At 49.1% G+C, this 23700-nt stretch overlaps 1 protein-coding gene across 6 annotated transcripts in view; it reads right to left on the bottom strand.

Moving 5' to 3' along the window:
- The window catches only part of KCND3 (potassium voltage-gated channel subfamily D member 3), a 113065-nt gene extending 90550 nt beyond the window's left edge, over positions 1-22515 (bottom strand). For 2 of the 6 annotated variants that reach the window (XM_039565223.1, XM_039565224.1), the window contains exons 1-2: positions 22257-22515; positions 15857-17041 (exon numbers count right to left, since the gene is read on the bottom strand). In XM_039565223.1, the coding sequence (XP_039421157.1) occupies positions 15857-16965 (1109 nt within the window). In that variant the 5' untranslated portion in view covers positions 16966-17041; positions 22257-22515. The other 4 variants (XM_010404299.4, XM_020584894.2, XM_020584895.2 and 1 more) reach the window with 4 other exon arrangements.
- Positions 22516-23700: the final 1185 nt, after the last annotated feature.

Genomic DNA, 23700 nt, shown 5'->3' with positions numbered 1-23700 from the left:
CCTTTCCATGTGCAGCTGGAGGGGAGAAAAGTACTAGAGAAGATGGATTGAGAAGTGAATGAGATGCCAAAGCAAATCTCATTTACCCATCCCATGTGTCAATAGTGAGCTGGGAGAATATCAGTCTCTGAAATCATCTCACGTCCCTGAAATCGCCTCCGACAGCGGCTGTGGCCGCGGAGCTGTCCCACGTCACAGCCCTGGCAGCTGCTGGAGGCAGCTCTGTGCTCAGGTCCCCCACCATGCTCAGCACCGGCACTTCCCCTCTAAACCAGTCCCAAAACAGAGCCACAAAATCACTGCGTGGCTTGGAGGGAAAAAATGACACTTTGGGAGGATGCATATCATGAAAAGAAGCAGCAGGAGAGGCAGCAGAAATGCCCAGCCCTTGGAAGCTCTTTTCTTTCTGTAGCAGCTCTTTTCTCCCTAACTCCCTAAAAAAGAGTCTTTTAGGCTTAGGAATTAACCCCCTGAGCTTGCAGTGGCACGAACACCAGAGTGGGACAGAAGAAAAGTGGTTTTGAGCTGTGCTGCCCTGCTGGGCAGCTCCCATTCCTGAGCTGAGGACAGGACGGATGAGGAGTGAGCAGGAGAGATGCTCTCCCTGTAGTGACAGGATCTGGGGAAGGAAATACGCAATTTATCCTTAACCTCTTGTGCTCTCACTGTGTTCCCTTTCCCCGTGTCCCTGGGAATGCTGATGCCGTGTGGGAGTGTGCAGGGGTGGCCACAAGGATCCGTGTCCGTGGTGGTGGCCACAAGCCGAGGGCAGCCCTGGTCACCTCTGCGTGGGCCCAGGGCCTCGCTGGGTGCTCGCAGTGGTGCCTCGAGAACGGTTGTGTCTGTCTGAAAGACAACCCTGGGCAGTGCTTGGTTTTTAAATAGATCATTCCTGACAAAGCCCATTACTCACGGTGGGCAAAAAGCCAAAACCCCTTCGGTTCAGAGAACCCTCCTGCCACGCTGCTGTGAGTGATCTGTGACCGCGGGGGGCATGCGGGGAGAAGGAAAAGGCCTTTCCCTGACAGCTGAATGCAATCTCTTCATCAGCCAAATCTCTGCAAATTTAGGCTTCATTTGCTACGGCTCCTTGTGGGGTGTGACGTGCTCCAGGTGTCTCCTCAGAGCAGGATTCAGCCCGTTCCAGTCACGTCAGCCCAGACAGGACCTGCCCAGCACAGGGGCCTCCAAGAAGGGCTGAATTCCTCTTGAGGGCTGACCAGTCCCAGATCAAACTTGGAGTGTATCAGCACATCAGGAGCAACTTTTTGTCTCTGTACTAAGAAATGATGATGATTTTGTTGTAAAGTCCCCACACGTGATACTTTTCAGAAATGAATGACAAGCAAAACATACACAGGCCCAGCCCTGTTGTTTCCCCTGTTCCAGCAGCACATAATGAGCTCCTCTTGAATTATGTACAAGTTTGAATACCAAGAAAGAAAAAGAATTTGGAAAAGATGTGCTGGGCAGAGGAGACCTGTCCCTCTGCTGTGTCTTTCCTCAGACCTGTGGGTTTTTCCTACCACTCAGTACTGGAGGGTTGTTTGCAAGAAGGATATACTTTTCTACCATATCTGAAATTTAAAAATCCCTGTGCTTCAATGCCAAATTCTTCAGGCCTTCAGTGCTTTGTTTTATGGTTATGTTTTACCATATCTGGTGGTGCGGTTGCTTTTCACATCTTACACATAATCCTCAAGAAGCCTATTCATATCCTCTCAATCTGATTTACTCCCAAGCAAATCCCTGTAGGGTCATGGATACACTCACTCTGCTCATGGGACTTCAGGATTGCATATTAATAGTTGGTATTAATCCCTATTTTTAAGTGCCTGTTGTCCGTTCACCTGGGCCTGGGACCCCTCGCCCTGTGTGTGAACAGGTTGGCAGCTGAGGGAAGGCAGATGCTCTGTCCTGTGAAAGGTCAGATTATTTAAGAAAACCAAGAAGCTCTTCTGAAATGGATGCAAATGCGATTTAAAAGCCTTGAAATCACTATTCTGTACCTGAAGATGTGGTGCTCTTGATAAAGGTGGGGTTTTTTTTGTGGACAAGGGATCTGGAACAACTGAAAGTCAGGGGTGGTGTCAAAGGGGTTCAGTGCCTTGTTCCTCTGACAAGCAGAGAGAAAGACACTCAAAGACCTGCAGAGTTCCATGAAATCTGGTTTGGGTTTATCACTTTTACAGCTCCTGACTAGAGGCAACGTTAGTCTTTAGCCACAGGATATAATATTACAACACTATTTTTATTTCATTGATTTAGCCTGGTCTTCAACAGAGTGGGACAGAAAATTGCATTCAAAAGATAAGTGGAAAAAAAAGATCTAGAGGATGCATTGCATCTTCAATGGCAAACTGACTGCTGTGATTACAGTTTGTTATGCTGAGCATTTGGGCTATATTTTTGCTAAAAATCCAATTTTACCATAGAGCAACATATCTAAGAGTACTTTAAAATGGATTATATAGTAAAAGCCCAAACCTTACATTATACTGTAGCTTAAATGAGCTGATTTTGCTGTTATTTAGCAGTTTCCATCCTGTGTGGCAGCACTTGTCACAGAGTGCATCTATTCCACTTGAATAAGTCACTGGGTAAAATATTGAGGAATGCCCAACTGCCTGGGCCATGGCAGAGTCTGACTTAAAACACAGCCTGGTGCACAGATGAACTGGCTTCCCTTCTGGCTAGAAGTGTAACTATAATCTGTTAAAACCAATAATTCATGGGTGAAGTTGAATCTGAGGAAAGGGCAGCACAGTGACAGAAATCGCTGGGAGCTCATGGCAGGTGTGGAACAGCCCCGGCTGCGCCGCCTGACAACCTTCTGGCACAGCCTGCTGAGATGTGTGGGGCTCTGCACATGCATCCCTCCCTTCCTTGGCTGGATGATTCTGCAGATTTGCTATTTATAGTATTTCTGTATTAAATAATAAATCAACGTCTGGGAGAGAAACAACTCCTGTTTGCATTTTGCTAAATCATGTTCCCTACAAAGCCGGAAAACCCAGACCTGTGGAACGTCTTTCATTCTGCCGTCTAAAATGCTCTGTGATTTTTTTCACCATTCTCTCCTTTTATCTGTGAGAGGAGGTGGAGTTCTTTGATGTTTTGTTTAGATTGCACACACGTTTGGAAGGAAGCCACTGGAGCTGGTTCCTGTCCCACTCGCTGGGTGACCACGTCCCCTTCTCTCTCTGGGCCACTCTGAGCTGTGTGCTGGGGACAGAGCCTGGCTGGCAGCAGAATTGTAACTGCAGCAACCCAAGCGTGGATGAGAGGGACAGCTGACTGTGCACGTTTACCTGATTAATTCCAGAGGGCTGGGAATTCACAGAATCATGGAACGGTTCGGGTTGGAAGGGATCTTAAAAGCTCCTCTCATTCTGGCCCTCCTGCCGTGGGTGCAGGGCCACGAGTTGGACTTGATGCTCCTCATGGGTCCCTTCCAGCTTAGGATATTCTGTGATTCTGTGAAATCCTTGTCTGACTTGCTTTTAGCCACCAATTGTTTTCATCCTGAGTATTTCACCTTGCAAACAAAGCACTTGGCATCCAGGGATGTTCAGATAAATGCCCTTTCTCTCAGTTTGTGGTGATTTAACGGGTGGATTTAATTTACTGTACAGTCACGTGCCATAGGCGGTGGATGTGCTGGCTGCCCACTCTGTTTTGCTATTGCTAGGGAAGCAGTTATTAATGGCACAGAAATTCTATCCAACAGTTTTCTTAAGCGCCTTAACGGGAGTGCAGCTGACACAGGGAGCTGGGGATCAGCACCTCCCCGAGGCCCCAGGGAAGCCCTGGCAAACAGGAATGATGAGATGGGGCTCTGAGAGGACCTGCCCCAGGAGGCATCTCCTGCCATGACGGCTTTCCCATAAAACCAGTGCATAAAGGCCCCACCCTGGCCTATTCCAAGGCAGTTTCCCTGCCAGCAGCACTTGTTTTCCCTGCTGTGACTCATGGCTGTCACAGAGTGACTCCCCTGCACCTTGGGACCAGAGTGGGCAGCACCAGCAGAAATGAGTTCACAGATGACATTCCAAGGGGGTGTCCAAGCTGCCAGAACCCCCCTGGAAGGACACACAGCCACAGCCTTTCCTGCATGCAGGGTTTGTGCTGCTGGCACCGCTGGACACGGCACATGAGCAGCTCCAGCCACAGCCTTTGTTTCTGACAAAAAATGAATCATAAAAGCTGCTGAAATTCATTTTCGGTTCACAGTACATTTGGTGCCAGACTTTCCTGCTGCAATCATGTGAATATATCCTGACACGTACAAGGAGCTGCCTGCGTTTGTTTACCCCGGGCTGTGCACTTCAGGGCATGCGTGCAGAGCTTTAAAGATATATATTTTTAAACACTGAACACCCATATTCTACTCAAAATCTTTTTCTCCCACGAACCTAGCCATTATATTTTACTGGAAAGCTCATGTATTTTCCTTCCCTTTTCCTCTTCCAACATTTTTTTGCCCTGCTCAGATGGTAACAGACAAATGATGGACAGTGCCAAGGTTTTGGAGTGGCACAACTACAGGAAACGAATGCTTTAGACAATATTTCAGTATGTGCTGAAAATCTAAGAAGAAATGGTAAAAATAAATGCAAATGATGCTATGTGAAGTCAAAATGAAGATTTCATCTGTAGATCCCTTCTCCTTTTCTGAAATCCCATTTTCCCTTTTCACTTCCAAGTCATGAGAACTGAAAACTGCACTAAGCAGCCTGTGGGGATGATGGGCCATTCCTTACAGGCACTCCAAGACTCCTCTCTGCCTTTCTGGGCAATAAATTGTCCACGAGGCAGTGTGGATGTGAGATTTCCTTTGGGCCTTTTCCAAACCCTCGGAATTGGCATCTGCTCTGGCAGATCTCCCCAGGCGCCAAAGCAAGGCTGGGGTTTTAGATGGAGATTCACAGAGATGAAGCATTTCGGGAGCATTTTTGGTTACAGTCTTGGTCCTTTGGAGGTTTCCTAGTCCAGCTCTGCAGTGTCTTAGGAGCAGGGTGGAGCAGCCTGATGTAAATGGTGAAGGAAAGTTACAGGCCACGGGTGTGGTGACGAGTTGTGTCCGTGCATCCTCGTTCGTGTCCCAGTTTGAGCAGAAAGGACAGAACTGGAAAAGAGCCTCTGCTCTTTGCTGCTTTTCTGATCCTTCCTGACATCCACACCTTCGGGAAAGGCTCAGCCAATGACCCTGAGTTTGCTGCTGTGCTTCAGATGCCTGTCTGTGTGTAAACTGATGGAGCTGTTTACCTATGTTTGATCTGTAGCAGGGCTTTCCCCAGGCAGGAATTCAAGCTTGTTCAATAGAGCTCATTAGATAATGAGCTTATTCGCTAAGCTCATTAGTGGTGGAATTCATCCTGCTCAGCCCTCTCCAGCCCAAAATCTTGTGTCCCTTCAGCCCAGCTTACTACTCGTCCTGACCCTTAGCTAGAGGGATGACTTTTACCTAATATCATCCATTTCCCATGTTTTCATTCAATGGCTGCTTTGCTGAATGACTGTTTCTATTATTTAATCTGGCCTGCTATTCCTCTCTAGCAGAAAAACATCTAAGAGGGCTGAAATCTTCTGCATCGAGTGTGCCAGGGCTAGAATATCTTGCCAGCTCATTTCATGAACTGAAGCAGAGTGTCTGACTCAGTAGGACTCATCCTATTCCGTGATGGATGCTCCCAGGATTGATGAACAGACGGTTGGGCAGATGTAAGTAGGCAGGAAAACGAAAGAGGCACCAAGTAAAAGTTGTGATTGCCTCCTGCGAGCTGCCCGTGATTGCCCATCTGCACACAATCCTGTGGTCTTGGGGGAAGTTCTGAAGCACACACAGGCATGGCAGAAGCTGGGAATTTCATATTTTGGTTAATTATGCAGAGATAAGAGAGCGAGATTGGTAAAAAGGGTATCTCAGATGCAAAGCTGGGTGGGAGACGGGGTTTTAAATCTTCCTGAACCAGCAGCACAACTGAGATGTGTGACAGTGAAGAATGTGTTGGCAATAATGCTTCATTGATTCGTGCTCAAAGTGGTAAATTTAGGTGCTGTTTCTACTCATTTCAGACGCTGACTACTAGAAAAAGGCTCTGATGCAGTGGAGTAACGGAGGTGTCAGAGCCTGTTCCCATCTTCCCTCACGAGAGGCAGAAAGAAGCAAGTGGAGCTTTTCCCACATTAATATTGATGACAAAGCCCAAGAAATGATGTAAACATCAAAAAAGCCCGACTAAAACAGGATTATAATTGAGAATGAGTTTTGAGCTCAATGGTAGGGAAAGGATAAGTTTATACCTGCACTGTCAGGCGGTGCAGGTCAGCAGGAGCTGGAGCAGAGTTCTGGGCGTCCCCTGCACACACCTGGGGACTATTCATTGGAGGCCAGACCTGTTCTGCTCAGTGCTTGAAAGCCCATCAGCAGTAAGAGCACATCAAGTGTTCTTGGAGTGCCTCTTCCAGGGGTATTTCATCCAGGAGGGATCGGTCCTCGTGCTCTGCACTGGGAGCCAAACTGCAGCGGGGACAGGAGGGCTGGGTTTGCTTCCACGGAGCATTCCTGGTCCAAACTAAGACCCCAAAGTAGATGGACTCAGGAGAAAGCAGCTCAGAGCAGCTTTGTCTCACTTTAGCTTTCCCTTTGAAGACAGCTTACTTCTGCCCAGGTTGTGAGAAGAGCTGGCTTGCACAATCCTTTTCCATTGAAAAATAAAATGCTATTTTTGTTCTTACCACAGTGACTGTAATTAATATTTGAGGAGGATGGCTCCCTTGTGCTCCAGATCATACAAATACAGAGAAAAATGTGCATGTGTTGTCTCCAAATTACACCCCAGAAGTGCATGTGGAGCGTACAGACATGGAATTGAGGATTGTGGCCCCATCCCTGGAAGTGCCAAGGCCAGGTTGGATGGGGCTCTGGGATAGTGGAAGGTGTCCCTGCCCATTGGAGGGGGTGGGAATGGAGGAGATTTTCCAACCCAAACCCTTCTGGGATTCCATGATTCTAACTACATGAGATACAAGCAAAACTAAATGATAGTAAGAAGTGTTTTCCTTAGCATAAAAAAGGAAAAAAAGGGCTGCCTGGTGCTGGGGTGCAATCTTGTTATCAAGGCTGCATATTTGCATATTAAAGGCTGAAAGTGACTCAAGATTTTATCATCTGCTGTTTTCACATCTGATGTGGAACCCTGTGTCTACAGGCAGGATGAGAAAAACAGCAGCAGTTTGTGACTTTTCGATGGCAAAGGGGAGTCACACGGACACCAGGAATACAGCAAGGGGCTCTTCGCAGTGCTGGGGATGTGTGATTGGGCTACCAGGAGCTGTTCAAAGTGAGCCCAGCAGACTGGGCGAGGCTGGGGAGCTTCGGGGGTGCCAGGGTGTTCAGCAAACCCCAACGCGGTGCACATTCAGCAACAGCAGCTGCCTCCCTCTGTGTGTTTAAGACTTATTACTCGAATTATTTGACCTTTTTATGAGGAGGCTCCACAGCACAGATCCACCGAGCCCTCAGCAGCCCTGCTCCAGCTCAGCTTCCAGGGGCCCGTAGCCTCATTCCGCGGGACTCCTCTCTTTAGAGGCAAACAATCCTCCTCAAGGCCTTTATTGGGCATGCACATCAGCCAAATTTCGCAAAGTCCTGAAGGCAAAAAGTTAAGCTGATCTGTGTTTTAGTTGTGCTGCAGATGGCAGCCCGAGATGAAAGCAGCAGCTTCCCCGGGCGAAGCCGCTCCAGTGCTCCCGGAGCGGAGCGGGAAGGGCAGCTCGGGAAATGGCTTTGAGTGCCTGCCCGGCTCGGCTTCGCTGCTGCTCCTCGCAGATGCTTTTAGCGGTGAGAGGCAATTCATCCTCAGAGCTGCCACTCGACATCGGGAGTGACAGCGGGGACAATGCCCTGGCAGCGCCCGGCGCCAGCCCCGAACGCCGCACGGCCCCGTGTGGAAAGTAAGAAAAACCCACAATGGAAAGGCAGAACAAAAGAGCGAAATCAGGGAAGAATGAGGGAAAGAAGGAGCCAGATGCTCCAGCGTAATTTCTGAGGCTGCAAAGCAGAATGAAAAGCCAGTAAAGGCTTGCACCTTTAAAAGGAGTAATGAATTGTTTCCTCCTCTGGCAGGCAGTGATTTGACTTGCCACATGCCTCCCAGTAATTTCCCAGCAGGTTTTAATGTTGGAACAATGGCATTCTGTTAGATATTGATTTTAAAATACCTCTTCCACACTTACTTGTAACTTTAAGAGGTGAATTACAGCCCTTGAGTGTGTTGTAATGTAGCAGTGGTAAATAGTTAAAGAGACACAATCTGTTTCTGCAGGCATTGTCTGTCCAGGAGAAGGCAGAGCTTGGCTGAATGCTGCCTGTCTTCTGGTCTGTAGGAAAAACATTCATCTGCCTTCACTGGAGGAAAATATTAACAAATTCACGATGGATGTGGTGGGATTTGACAGAAGAAAAATTCTGTGCTGGGTGGTGAAGCAGCGAGAGTGGGAAGCAGTGGGTAAAGGACCAAACTGCAGCTCTTTTCCTCTTCAACTTCTACAGAGCAGCGATGCTCACGATGGGATATCACTGCCAGCAGCCTTGCCTGAGCCTCGAGAGCTGCCTGGGGCTGGCCCTGCTCCTGTGGCTGCACTTTGTCCACGGGCAGTGCCAGCACCGGCTGCCCCGCTCGGATATCGCCGTCTGGAGCTTGTGCCGTGATAAAGATAAATAAACCATAAGCCTGCCCCATCCTCTGGCAGTGAGCTTGGGCAGCTCCTGTGTGCTCTGCAGGCACCGGGGACAAGGGCAGGAAGCCACAACCTGTGTTCAGTGCCAATGGTTCATTGCTTCCCCTGACACCAAACCCGTTCCGTGGATCAGAGGGTAAATGTTCCGTGAGCACCGAGGTGCCGAGCTGGGTGTGAGATGGCTGGCAGGGAAAGGTGCTGGTTCATGCTCAGGAAAAGTTTCTCTGTTTATCTTACACTTTTTTGTATTTTTTTTTTCTTGATGAGGTGATTCCATTACAGCGCCTGGGACACAGCCTGGACATAGGCCGGCTTTTGTCACAGGTATCCCCATACCCAGAATCACAGATTGGTTTGAGGTGGAAAAGACTTTAAAGATCATCTTGTTTTTAATCCTCCATGGGCAGGGACACCTCCCACTGTCCCAGGCTGCTCCAAGCCCAGTCCAGCCTGGCCTTGGGCACTGCCAGGGATCCAGGGGCAGCCACAGCTGCTCTGGCACCCTGTGCCAGGGCCTGCCCACCCTCACATTTCTCCCCAATATCCAATCTAAACCTACTCTCTTGCATTTTGAAGCCATTCTCCCTTGCCCTGTCACTTCATTCTCTTGAAAGCACAGATCCCTTAAGAAATTGCAGTAAAAACTTCTCTTGTTATTTTCCTGACATCAAAATGTGGCGGGGGTTTATCTCAGGTTCGTGCCCCATGCTAAACCCGTGCCAAGGGAGCAGGGCTGGGCAAGGATGTGGGGCCTGGATGTCCCTGTGAGGATGAAGATGGGTGTTGGCAGGATGAAGCTCCTGCAGAGACTGGGGGCACTCAGCAGCTCCCTGTGCTCCTCTCCCTGTCCACTCCCATGGGCTGTAATCAGCTGAGACACGTAATTAGTTTTGGCTAATTTGTTGCAGGGCCTTTAACTTCTCTTCCCCTCTCTCTGCTCTCTGACTGACAGTGGCTACTCTGTCCCTTATTTTCAGCTGATGTCTGTAAACTGATTACTTTTACTGGGTCAGCTCTGTTATGAAATTATCATTTTATGCGACTAAAAATAGCCCAGATCCAGTCAGCATGCCAATCACTTCCCTTCATCTCCAATGAAAATGCAATGTTATCTTTAATCTGTATTTCTCAGGCACTTACTGTAAGGCAGGTTAGAAAGAAAAGGGGGAAAAAAAGAAAGAGGAGATCAGAAAAAAATCTGTAAATCAGTTGCTATAGATGCATCCCTGCCAAGGCTTCCACTGGTAAATTTAGCAGTCACGTTACAATTTTAGTCAGCAACATTTCTTAGCCTTATTCAAAATAATTCACTTCTCACACAATGAGTTACCCTAAAGGCAAGTTATTTTGTCTTGCACATTAAAAATGGTGCGTTTGCACATACGTGCAATCTTTACGAATATCCAAAGCCACGAAAAGCACAAGGATAGATAATTTTTTTTTAAGAGAGGAAAAAAAATAATCCAGTGAATTCCACTTGCTCTGAGAATGAATAAAGGTGTCTTAATACTTCTGGGGTTCTGGTGAATACAAATAGCTCAAAAATGAGATGCTTGCCTGAGATTTATATCAAGATGGTGAAGGGAAAAGGTTCCATCTGTAGTTTCTGATACAAAGACATTTCGCACACAATATCTGTAAATCCATTAGGAGGAGAGAATTGATACACGTTTGGTATAAGATGAAGCCGGAGTGAAGAGAATGAAAGCTCAAGGAAATGGCCTCTTTGTGTAGCTCCATCAATTCATGGTTTGATTGGACCTTGTGTGTATTAAATTCAAGTAGTTCTTTGGCCCATGGATATAGGAATTGCTGACTGTGTGGGAAATGGTGAGAGTGATGAAATTCCAGCCCCTTCCTTCACAAAGGAAACATCCCACATCTCATCCCTCTTCCCATTGGTGATGTTAAGTATGCAAAGTGGTGTTTCTATTCAAGAAGTTTTTCCTGATTCAGTTTAATGGCAGTTCCCAAAGCCCTGACACGCACAGTGTGATTCCTGGCCCAAACAACGATCTTTCCAGAGGAGTGGGAATGGCAGTGCTCCAGAGATGATTTATTATTTTCCTTACTTCGCAAACTCCTCTTAGTCTGCGTGAAGGAGGGTGAATGAAGGTTACTATCAGCTTGAGTGGTTTTGCTGTGCAGAAATCAGAGCAGAGCTCGCTCTGCTCTCACGGTGCCTGGCACCAATCGCTGAAACGTGCTCAGGGTTCAGCCCAGCTGGCAGCACTTTGGCACCACGGCCCTCACGTGCCACTGCACTGCTCACACTCCCTCCCCACTCCTGTCCACAACCGAACACCAAGAAAAAAAGAAAACCCAAGAAATAAGCAAAACAGAGACTGATGTTTCTTTCAGGGCGGTTGCTCAGGCGCCCGTTCGCTCCTGTTCTCTCTGATCCACATTCCACAGAGGCAAAACTGAGCCAAACCAGACCCTACCCCCAAATCCCCGCTCTCTACACACTCGGCTAATAAACCCTCTAAGAAATTTCAGCTCTTTCTCCAGATCAGGCTGTTGACATAACCAGGCCAGCAGGGCTGTTTTATCGACTTTCCAGCGTTAACCTGGTTCCTTAAATGAATTATACAGATGGGCCTGTGTTGTCCAAGTGCACTGAGCTGTGTCTTTCAAACTGATTGACCAGTGCAGCTGAACCTGAAAGAGGGATAGTGCTCTCAAAGCCATTATGTTCTTGCAGATTATGAGGGCGACACTCAGCCAGAGAGATTCTCCACGGAGCACCCCGAGGGTGCTGAGCTGAGGGAGCTCAGCCTTTCTATGCAAGAGAAAACCACACAGTTATGTCCCTAAGGACAAACCAAACCCAGCACCAGCCTCTGTTCCCTGGCCTGTGGTGCTGCTGCTTTCTTGACAAAAATGGCTCAAATTCCCCCATGACAATCACAATTTCCCCCAGGAACATTCCCTCCTTATAGCACCTTACAGTGCCTAAAGGGGCTCCAGGAGAGCTGGAGCAGGACATTTTACATGGGCATGGACTGACAGGACACAGGGGGAATAGTTTCCCACTGTGAGAGGGCAGGGTCAGATGGGATATTGGGAAGGAACTGTCCCCTGGGAGGGTGGGCAGGCCCTGGCACAGGGTGCCCAGAGTAGCTGTGGCTGCCCCTGGATCCCTGGCAGTGTCCAAGGCCAGGCTGGACGGGGCTTGGAGCAGCCTGGGACAGTGGGAGGTGTCCCTGCCCAGGGCAGGGGTGGAACTGGATGGGCTTTAAGGTCCCTTCCCACTCAAACCATTCCAGGACTCTCTTCCCCTGTCTGGGGCACCATGGGCAGCCTGCCTGTGATGCCCAGCAGGGCCCTGGGAGCCTCTCCGTGCCCGCAGTGGTGCAGGAGGATGTGGCACTCAGGGTTTCACAGCTACAGTTTGATGCCTCTGCTGCAGGTCATAGACACTGCCTAGGAGTCTGAAACATATTGCTGCTGTCAGATGAAATGAAAGCAGCTCTAAAAAGCTTAGAAAAACACATTCTCTGGGCAAAAGTGGCGTGGGGTTTAGTGGGGTGAGAGAGGTCTCGTGTTTGTGTTGCACGCGAGGGGCAGCAGCAGAACCTGAGGCTTCCCCATCCATATCACTCCCTAAAAGTGAATAAAACTGAATATTGGGTGGGGCTTGGAGCAACCTGGGCTAGTGGAAAGTGTCCCTGCCCATGGCAGAGGGTTGGAATGAGGTAGCCTTTAAGGTTCCTTCCTACCCCAGCCACTCTATGATTCCATGAAAACCAATGCACTGGTAACAAGGGAACCAAATTCACTCTAATTAACACATTTACCTATAGATGTAAACCCAGTGATCGCATATGGAATTAGCTGAAAGCCAGGACAGGGACCGCTCCTCTGCTGCTCTTGGCAGCACTTGCATTCCCGAGCGGGGGGTCCCAGGGGTCAGAACCCCCCACAGAACACAGGAAGGGTCTGGCAAAGGCAGAGCTCATTGCACTGGGGCTTTCGAGAGGGACGAGAGAGGAGATGGGAGCTGTTGGCCTCTTGAGAAAAATGTTTCTGCATGAACTGGAGAGCCGATTTTGAATTAATTTTGAATAGTTGTTTCAGTAATTCAGATTGATTTAAGATGCACCCAAGAATAATGCTTTCATTATAAAGCCTCCTGAGCAAAATTTAAATCGTGTTAAATTAAAAACAGTCTCTGTTAAACCAGGGCTGATGAGCACAGCAGAGGGATCAGAGATGCAGGGTCAGTATAATTTAATTCCTTTGCTTTGTTTCCCACTCCAGAAAAGCTGCTGTACCTGTCTCCCTGGGCTGTTAACTGCCTAAGGAGCCCCAAAGCCATCCCGAATTTCTCTAAACTGATTTGCATGGTAACCCCACCAAAAGCAGCGGTTATTTATTGATGCTGGGCTTCACCTTCAAGAAGAAAAACACTTTTATTGCCTTTTTTTTACAAGACAATCTGGAAATGTGATTGTATCCTAAAGATACTTGGGAATCTGGGAGAGCAGCGGATGCACAGTACAGGGGGAGGGTTTATGGTCTCCTACTGTTCGCTTTGGTTGTTTGCTGTAAGTAAACTTTTGTTTTATACAAATGGAGCTAATCTTAGTAACAGGGAAGAAGTTATCCTGCATGTTCCAGATCACTCCTCTAAGGCACTCTGTCAAAGCAATGCTGAGATTCCAGCATCAGGGAAACCCTCACTTACCTGGATTTAAACGTACTGGTGGTGAAAGCAAGCTACATATATATATGTATATGTATATATATATATATGTATGGTTTTGAGTTAAAAACTGTTGTGCTTTATAGTTTCTTGTTTTAAATGCTGGCTGAATTATTAAGGGCAAAAGGCAGGAAATATTTAAGATCTCGATAAAAGCTCTGAGTGCTGCTGAAATCCAAGCAGTGAAGTGGCCAGCACTGAGGAGGGGAAGTCTGATGGATTAGGGAGCACGTTGGAGACCTTGGCTGCATTTCTGGCAGCGTCTGTGCAGGACGAATTGCCAGGACTCTCATTAGTAACAAGATCCTTCCAAACAGATTGAAATGACTTCTGAAGAGAGATGTATATGAAATATTGTCTGAAAGTGCCAGTTTGTCAGAACTGGAAGGACTTTTGGGGAAATGAAGGGGGCCAGGAGGGTTAGCCCTGGGTGGTGAACTCCTCCAGGAGGATGGGAGTCAGGAAGGTGGAAATGACCTAAAATGACCAAACCACTACAAAGTCCCAAATCAGCAACACCAGAAGTCTCAGTTTTAAGACTTTGACAGCCTTTTATAGGTCCCTTTCCAATGAACCCTTACAAGGCCATGTTTAAATGTCTAATTTCTTAAATCCGTGTCAGCTCATTTCCAGCACTTGTACCTCTATGATTTCTGTGATTACAACAAATTGAGAACCCTCTGAGGTCCTTGGGAGCACTCGGGTCTGTCCCTGTGTTCAGAAAGGGAGGGAAAGGGATGCAAACCAAGGCACTGCCCTGGCGGGAGCAGAGCCTCAGCTGCTCTCCAGCACATTCTGCACGTACTGGGGCTGTTCCCAAGCAGCACAGGACGGCCCCTCGGCCCCAAGTCTCCTGTCACAAAGATGTAACAGCACGAGCGTGAATGGGTGCAGGCCTGTAGGACGGGTGTGATCATTATTAAACAGGAATCTGAAAATAGAACTGGATTTTCACGCATCTCCCCTTGTGCAGAGACACGTGAAGGAGCCACCCCAGGCAGGTGTCCCCCTGAAGCTGATCAGACACAGTGGTGGGGATGGGCAGGGAACAGACCAGTATGGACCAGTCAGAATATGGGAAGTTGAGCTACAGCGTGGGGCAGTGCTGGGATGCAAAGCCCAGCTTTGATTTCTAAGTAAGCGCTGGCCTTCCCAGGGTAAGGAACAGCTTTTGCCATAAATTTGCAAACTTTGCTTCGATATTAAAAAGGAAGAATAAGAGATCTTTAGGTGACTATGACAAACAGGTTCTACATTTCACCTAATGAAGAAATTCAGACTTTCAGTTGTCATATGCCCAGATTCGGCGCCTTTCTGACAGCTGAATTATGATTTTAATAATTTAAAAGTGCTACTGTGAGCCTGTTCATGTATAATAGGCACAGAGTAGTGTTTAAAATCAAAAGCAGTTTAGAGAAAAAGTGGTCACTGCATTACAAGGAGGAGAATTGTCTACCTCTGAATATTAAACTGTGTGAACTCTCCAGTGGGAAACCTCTTTGCAAAGTAACTCTAAATTTCCCATACGAATGGGATGCAGAGATTGCACTTGATCCTGACTTTGTGTGCGCCCAAAGCAGCAGCCTGCAATGCCTACTTTCCTCTACATAACCTTGTCAGGGTGAGGGTTTGGCCGTTCTGCTCGCAGAGGTTTTAGTTCAGAGCAGCAGAAGCTCAAATCTATAATCTCAGTCGCAACATCTGTAAGACGGAAATGAAATATAAGGGGGAAAAGTGCCCTCCAGGCTACATTCCCCTTGCTTTGATTTCATTATCTTTGTACCTGTCCATGGTAATGTTTGAAATTCTACTGCAACTGCTGCAGCACACTCAGTTTTCAAACTCACAGCTAAACACAGACAAGAAGCCCCTATCCTGCTCGATTAAGTAGAAACCAGATCATGTCCTGGCCATCACTGAGTATTTTCAGTACGGCGACCCACAACATCCACTTGAGTTCAGCAAATCTGTAGTTCCTGGCAAGTCAAGTGAAGAAACAACGACTGACACCGCAACGAGACACAACAGATACATCAGCAGCTTTGTGTGAACGGCATGGCTGGAGTGAATGTCAGAGAGAGCAGAGCTCTCTCTCCCAGCCCCTTGCACTCGGGTCAGCTTTTCCCTCCTGCAAAAATGAATCAGGACCTGCTACTCCACCACCTTGCTCCTCCTGCACTCATTTACCGTGGTGCCGAGCATTTGCCAAGTGGGTGTAAGTGCTTTTTCTGGTTTATACAACTGCACACAAATTGCAGGAGTTGTAAGGCAAAGAACAATCAAACCCTCAACACTTCGAGCCCCTTCTTGAACATGCACCCAGGAAAATGCTGAGGAGGAGCTGAAGTCAAGCTCCCAGTACATGCTTGCCTGCTGCTCAGGAAAAGGAAAAGTAATACTCACCCCAGTGTTGTCATGGTTACAATAGTGTACCAAAAGGAAGCAGGAATACTGGTGAATTTGCTTGCCGAGGACCCTTTCTCTGCATAAAACATCACAGTTGCAAAGATGATGATTGCCATAGTGAGGGAAAAGAGGAGAAAGCCAAGCTCGGAGGCACAGCTCTTCAAAGTGTAGCCCAAGATTCTCAGGCCTTGGGAATGGCGAGAGAACTTGAAAATCCTGAAAACCCTAAAAACCCTTAGTGTGACAAAGGCTCCACTGACGTCCTCGTTGTTGGTCATCACCAGGCCAATGTAGTAGGGCATGATGGCCACCACGTCGATGATGCTCATCACGCTGCGGATGAAGCGGTAGCGGCTCGGCGCAGCAAAGAGTCTCAACAGGTACTCGACGGTGAAGATCATCACGCACGCCGTGTCCAGGCAAAAGAAAGCCACCGCGTAGCGCTCCCCACAGGGCAGCTCCTTGTTCCCCGGCACGGTGCCGCAGGGCACGGTTTCCACGACGTTGGTGATCACAGAGACGGCGATAAAGAACCCGGTGACGTAGTAAAAGACTAAGGCTAAGGTGCTGGTGTGGGGGTTCTCGAAGGCTCGCCACATGGTCTGCCGGAAGCTCAGCGAGGGCATGGAGCCCTCCTGGTTGTTCTCGGAGTCGTTGTCATCCATCAGCCGCTCTGCGTTCTCCCGCTTCCTGTCCTTGTACTCTTCGTAGCAGCAGTCCCCGATGATTTCAGGGAGGATCCCGTAGAAGGCGAGCTCTTCGTCGTAAGCAGAGATGCACTCGTACCTGGGGTAGTGCAGCTTGCCAGTTCTATAAAAATTGAGGATGCACCTGAAGACCTCGGGGTCCCGGTCAAAGAAGTATTCCTTGGTGTCTTCGTTGAAGAAGAACTCCTTCTCTGTGCTGCCCAGGAGAGTGTCCGGGTACCTCTCCAGTGTAGTCCTCCAGGTCTGGAAGCGCCTGCCACTCACATTGAGGATGATCAGCTCATCTTGCCTCTTATTTTTCTCCGTTGGAGCCAGTGGCATGGGACAGTTGGCCACTGGCATCCATCCTATGGCAGCTGCCCTGGCGAAGGGCAACCACGCTGCTACTCCTGCTGCCATGATGAGCCCAGGCCGTGTTACTGGAGATGAGGCTTGGGATGTTCCTGGGACCTGCTGGGAGTCAGACCAGTTCCATCTAAAACACAAAACAGAAGAGAACACAGCACACAGTCACACAGGGCGTCCTGCCCCGTTGGGTTGAAGAGTCCAGGATCAGCACAGATGCGAGAATTTAAAACCACTGGCTTGCCCCCACCTCCCAGGTGAAGAATGATGCTGAACAAGGCACATGATAATCAGCTCAGCGGGGTTATGGCATTATTATGGATTGAAATTTTGAATAGCAAATGATTCCTCATTAAAAGCATTTTAAAAGTAGCATAAACACAGTAATTTATATTTGCTTCCTCACAAACAAGACTAATCCATAATTCCCCAGGTGTAAGCCTCATGTGCTCATCAGTTTAACTACAGCTGTCAAGAAAGAGCCGGGAACTCCAGTGAAATCAGCCTGCAGTGGAATCGTACACCACGAAAACCCGCGACTGGGCTTAGCTGCATTTCCAGTCCTAAAGAAGCTCAGTATGTTCTGAACCTCGCACTAAGAACATCTTTAGTTGAAAGAAATGGAAAGTTTTCTCTGGTTTTCACCAGTTGTCTTCCATCTTTAATGCTAGGCCTGGCCTCAGCAGCAGTTTGCTGCTGCTCTCTTTCATTTAGAGGTGGGGTTTATTCTTGGGAAATATTGCAGCCCTCCACTGGACGAGAGCAAAATTCTGATTTTTGGGGAAACTTTGTTCAGAATACCTGAGCACCAGTAAGCTTCAATCCCAGGTGTGACAGCTGATGGATTAAGCTACCAAGTACCAAGAACATCGGAATGAAGGAAGGCTCCAAAGCTGGAGAATTTCTTTCCAGCAGGAAGATGCTTTGCCTGTTTCCTGGCTAACAGGGGCAGAAGTCCTTCAGCTGAAGAACTGAAGGACTCTTAGGCTGAAACAAAGTATGTTTACTGCACTCTTGGATTTTTGTATGAGAAATATCCCAAGTTGTCCAGATCCTTAGCCGCTGGAGGCCAACATTCTCTTGAAGTTTGAGTAGTTTTTGTGTTCTGATCTAGCCATGAAATTATCTTTCTGATCTTTGGTCAGAGTTCCTACAGTCATTAACTTTTGTTTTAACTTGCATTTACTTTCACTTCCCTAGAGCTTTTCTAATTCTACCATGAAGTTATCTGAACAAAGGTGCCATCATCATATGAGATGCATTAGGAGCCCTATCAAAAGTCAATTTATCAATGGAAATTCCATTGATTCCACTGACTCAGGCCCTCAGAGCTTAATTGTGTCTTTGTAGGCAGTTTTACTCTAAAGTTTTTAACTTACATGAAAGCTGCCATTCCAGCCAGTAAGGCTGCAGCCTTATTGATTCCAACAGGCCATCAAAATACTGAATAAAAAATGATGGAATCAGTCTGTGGTGAAAACGACTGAAGTGCTCACAGAAATGCTCTTCCTCTTCGGGGCAAATTAACATTCATCACCTTAATGTGGAGCATCTTTCTCTGCAATTTTACTATCTAAAGGACAATTGAAATCCCTCGTGCGAGCATCTTATTGCTGCTGACAGCTTTTGCAATTACGAAACATATAATAATCCATAGTGATGCTTATCCCAAGGAGACACTTTGCTCATCTACATGGTACTGGAGCAAACATCCCACAATATTTCCCTCTAAAGAATTGTTCAGTATTACAAAGCACCACTTTTTCTCTCCCCCTAAAGAGAGAATTTATTGCGTTGATGGTGCCAGACTGGCCACCCTGGGGACCAGGCTCTGTCATCTGCGTGAGGCAGAGCTCAGCACTGAAAACTTTCTCTGCATGACTTTGAAAATCTCCCCCAGCCCTCAGCTGAAAAGGCATCTCCAGGGGCTCAGTGGGCTCAGACTGCAGCTTTCTACCGCCAGTGGTGGATCTTTTACCTTTTATGAAACATTTAAGAACAGGAGGCAGCAAAATAAGAACTATTTCATTCATTAATCACCAAATATATACAGGCAAATAACTGAGAAACCAAGAAAAGGCATCTCGTTCCGGCTTTCCCTGCTGGCAAACTGTCTTCCCTGGGTTTTGATTTCACTTAGCACCATCACCAGAGTCCTTCTGCCAGGACTGACTGGTGACCTGACCAGTTTCAGCACATTGGATCCTCATCTTCCTTGATTTCTCAGGGGAACCACGTTAGAAATCTCTTCTGTACTTTCATAACTTTGGTTGTGGATTCCAGGTTACCTACATTAGCTGCTGAGGCACTATAAATACTTCACATATAATTGTTCCAATAAAGCACTGGTAACTCATGAGTGACTTAGACATTTTTAAATCCATTTTTAAAAGATAAAATGGGTCCTTTCATGCTGGCAGTATATGTGGGGAAGCTATAAATATCTCAGCTATGAAAGGGACAGGAGATTAAAGCAAAAGAGAAAGAAAGGGGAATTCTTCTGTGGAAGTTCAGTTCCCGTTTCTCTGGGTCCAAGAGATGTGGCGGGATAGGAAAACAGAGCGCACCCAGCTTAATTTTCAAAGTTACATTGAATCTGTCCCATTTGATCCTCAAAAGACACAAAAGATGACTCTTTTTCAGCTATAAATTATCTGAAGGAACAAGAGTGAGAAGAGTAGTGAAATTCCCTCTTGCAGAGGTTTTGCTTTTTCTTGTCCATGACTCCTTGGAACTCTACCACTCCCTGAAGGAAGTGAAAGAAAATTGGGAGAGAGAGAGGACTGGATTTATAATTCTGAACTGCACAACCTAAGCTGAGTAAAAAAAAAAAGATGAAGTAACCAATTTATCTAGAATGTAGAATTCCAGAATGTAGAAAGAATCCTCCTTTTCTGTCTGATTGGATTTTGGTAACTGCTAACCAGCCTATTTAGGCTGGTGAGCAATTGGCTGGACTCAAAATCTAATGTACTGTTGACAGTCTCTGGAGCTCTCATAGAAAACAGACACACTTTAATTCTAACAAGCATATATTTAGCTATATCCATATTTCTAATTTTAATTACCATAATTTCTGCATGTAATTTAAAAGGAACTGGTTGACAGCAGACCGGCACCCTGCTGATGACATTTAGAAGACTGGTACACAAAATAGAATGATTTGCCTCCTGATTTAAAAAAGTATCTGTAGAGAGAAGAAGCTGTTTTCTTTAGGTAGCTGTGGGGACAGCGAAACAGTCAAGCAAATCTGATAGAAAAGTCTGAGCCTGAGCCCTCCGTCCCCCTCCCAGGGCTCCCGACCCCATCGGATCCCTCCCGACCACTGCTGACTCCGCTGCAGCCGCTCCGGGGGCACCGTGGTCTCATCCCAGTTTGGAACAAAACCCCAACAGCCAAGGCTGGGCCAGGAAAGCTCTGGAGGAAAACTCGATAGAGAACAGTTATGACTGTTCACCTAAAGGGTCAAGAAATAAAGGATGGATTCTTACCACTTCAGCTCCCACAGCAATGCCACACTGATCAGTGTCTCTTCATCATCTCAAGAGAGCAGAGACAAACCAAAAATCTCAGTGTTTCCCTTTCTAGAAGCAGACAGGGCTGGTCTGAAATCCAACCGATAAACATACTGCAAGTTTCTTGATGAAAACTGCTAACGGGAGTGAAGAGCCTGGAGATCATTCCTTCTTCCCTCTCCTATCCTTGTTGGGTCAGGCTCAGGCAGCAAAGACACCTTTGCTTTAAAGCAAAATATGTCAGCTAAAGCCTCGGTGTCTTCTGTCAGTCACACATTCCTTTTCCTTCACAGCAACACCAGAAAATAAAACTTTCTGCAAAACACTCACTCCCTCAGTCTGTTGGGGAGATTTAGGAGCAAAAGCAACAGGCTTAGGATACATGCATGCAAACTTCTCCCCTCCCTCCCTCTCAGCGAGCCCAGAGAACCCCATCTTGCCGGCTCGCAGCGCTGCCTTACCTGGCAAGAAAAGACACTCGGCACCCAAAAGTAGGGCTGAATGTGGGGAACGGGAAGGAAGGGGGAGCAGTCACTCCTCAGGATAAAAGGTGAACTGTGCTGCCTGCCTCTTGACTCCCTCTCTAAATGCAGTCAGAAGCAATCAGTAAATGTGATCATCATTGTGAAAGTATATATAGAGAGATGACTAAACAGCTTCTCCCTCATTGCTGCCGAGACGGAGGCTCTCCCTGCCTCTCTCGCCTGAGCTCGCTTCGCGTTGCCCCTTTCCCTTCCAGCACCGCTCGGAGCTTTCCCTTCGCTGCCCAGCCCAGCTGGGAACGGCACCCGGGTCCGGGAGATCCGCCGGGGTGGCCGCGGCCGGAGCTGGACCCGGCTGGTCCAGGGAGGCAGGCGGTGGAGCGCGGCTGGAGAAGGGCGGTGTGAGCTGACAGAGACGCCGGCAAATGGAGTCGTTAAATACACACCAGAGCCTACCCTGCATGCTAATGTGCCAAGGGGGAGATGAAGGGGGGAAAAGTATGGGATGAACTTCGCGGGTCTCTCCCGGAGCTCCCTGTGTGTCCCTCCTGGCTCTCGGTCAGGCGGGGACAAGGCAGGAGGGATTCCTTCTGGACCAGGAACTGAGCTATTCCTCCGGCATCACAAACCTACAACCAACACCTTGGCCAGGGCAGAAGGCTACATTCAGGAATAAAAAGAAATCATTCAGATTTAAACCGATCTTTCCCTATCTTCTCCCTTCTTCCTTCCCACCACCTTTCCCTTTGCCCCTCGCCCTGCTGTTCTGGCTCGCTGTGCTCCTTTGCAGCTCTTACCAGTCCTGTCTCCACACCACCTCAGCATCCCTCTTTCATCCACGGTCAGAAGTTGGACTCGGCACGCTCAGAGACCCGGCAGCCTCGCTCATTTATCTGTTTGCTGTCGAATCTCCATTAAGTAAATAACCGTAAGCCCAAATCAGAGCGAGCCAGCCTTGCCCTGCTCTGCCGGGCAGCTCCCGGCAGTGACTGATGCGCCGCAGCGATAGTTGATGACTTCCATAAAGTGAGAGCGATACGTACACGAGCGAGCGAGGCTCGCCTGCCTCGCCATTGCCTCGCCTCCCTGCGCGGCTCAGCTCCGCACTTTATCGCCGGCAGTGCGGGGCTGGCACGGGCTGTGCGTCCACGGGCCGGGATCGGCAGCGGCGAGGGGCGGGAGGGAACCGGGGCCGGGGGTGGGAGCGGCCGGGGGCACCCTCGGCCCCCGCCCCGCCCGCAGGTGAACCCCCGGGCCGGCGCGCCCCGCATCCCCCCGGGCCAGTGTCCCCCGCATCCGCCGGGGCCGGTCCCTTTCCTGCCCCCGCCCTCCCGGTGGACCCCCTCACCTCCGCAGGGCGCTCCCGGCCGCGGCCGCCCGCCCGGTGCCTCCGCGGCCATGAGGCTGCCGGGAGCGGAGCGCGGGGCTGCGCGGAGTGCGCGGGCGCGGGGCGGCGGCGGAGAGCGATGGGGAGCGATGGGGAGCGACGGGGAGCGACGGGGAGCGATGGGGAGTGATGAGGAGCTGTCGGCACCGCGCGGCGGAGAGCGGCGATGGGCACGGGGCTGGCGAACGGCGGCGATCGGCGGGGCCGGGGACAGCTCCGCGCAGAGGGGAGGCGGCGAGGGGCGGGGGGCGGCGGGGGCTCCCCGCACACGGCCGCGTCCCCGCCCGCCGCCCGCCCGCAGAGCCGCCGGCAGGTGTCACCCGGAGCGAGCGGCGCCGGGCGCGGCAGCCCGGGATGGAGGCAGCGCTGGGCGAGGGGAGCGGGGTGCGGGACCCCCGGGATGGAGGCAGCGCTGGGCGAGGGGAGCGGGGCGCGGCAGCCCGGGATGGAGGCAGCGCTGGGCGAGGGGAGCGGGTGCGGGACCCCCGGGATGGAGGCAGCGCTGGGCGAGGGGAGCGGGGCGCGGAACCCCCGGGATGGAGGCAGCGCTGGGCGAGGGGAGAGGGGTGCGGGACCCCCGGGATGGAGGCAGCGCAGGGCAGGGGATGGCCGGTGGCCACAGCACTCCCGCAACGGGGGCCCCGCGCCCGAGTTCCCGAGCCGGGGAGGAGGGGTGTGTAGGGAGGGGTCCAGCAGGTTCCGGGGGCTGCAGGGGTTGCACTGTCAGGGGCAGGAGATGCTCCCTCAGCTGCATCACTGTGAGCAAGGGGTGTGTGTTGGGAGGTCCGATGTGCCTGTTAAAATAAGGGAAACAGGGACTTGGTACAGCCAGCAATGACCAGGGGCCGTTTTCCAGGTGCCTTTCTTCCCAGAACTCTAAACCCAAGACCTTCTTAAAGAAAAAGAAAACAACCAAAAACACAAACAAACAAAAAAAAAAAACCAAACAAACAAACAAAAAACCCCAACCAAATAAAAATAGGGAAATACCTCCAGATACTCAATATTTCAACGCATCAACGGTCTGGTTCTAGAAACTCTGAAACCAGGACCCTGACCATTGAATTAGTAAGACCACAAAAGACCTCCAAAATCATGAAGTCCAACCTGTGACTGAATCCTACCATGCCCACTAAACCGTATCACAAAGTGCCACATCTACTCATTTTTGGAACACTTCCAGGCGTGGTGACTTCACCACTTCCCTGGACAGCTTGTTCCAATGCCTGACCACACTTCCAGTGCTGAAATTTTTCCTAAGATAAAACCCAACCTCAACCTGATAGATCTAATTCAGGGTCTAATTTCTGCTAATTCAATGCAATTATTAAAAAACAACACTGATTTCTGAATATCAGGTCCTGGGTAACCCTTCCCAAACCCAGTCCTTCCCCAATAACATCTG

The sequence above is a fragment of the Corvus cornix genome, chromosome 26, assembly GCF_000738735.6.
Source record: "Corvus cornix cornix isolate S_Up_H32 chromosome 26, ASM73873v5, whole genome shotgun sequence".
Taxonomy (NCBI): Eukaryota; Metazoa; Chordata; class Aves; order Passeriformes; family Corvidae; genus Corvus; species Corvus cornix.
Note: the sequence above shows the minus strand (reverse complement) of the source record. Positions and strands in the feature narration are given on the sequence as shown.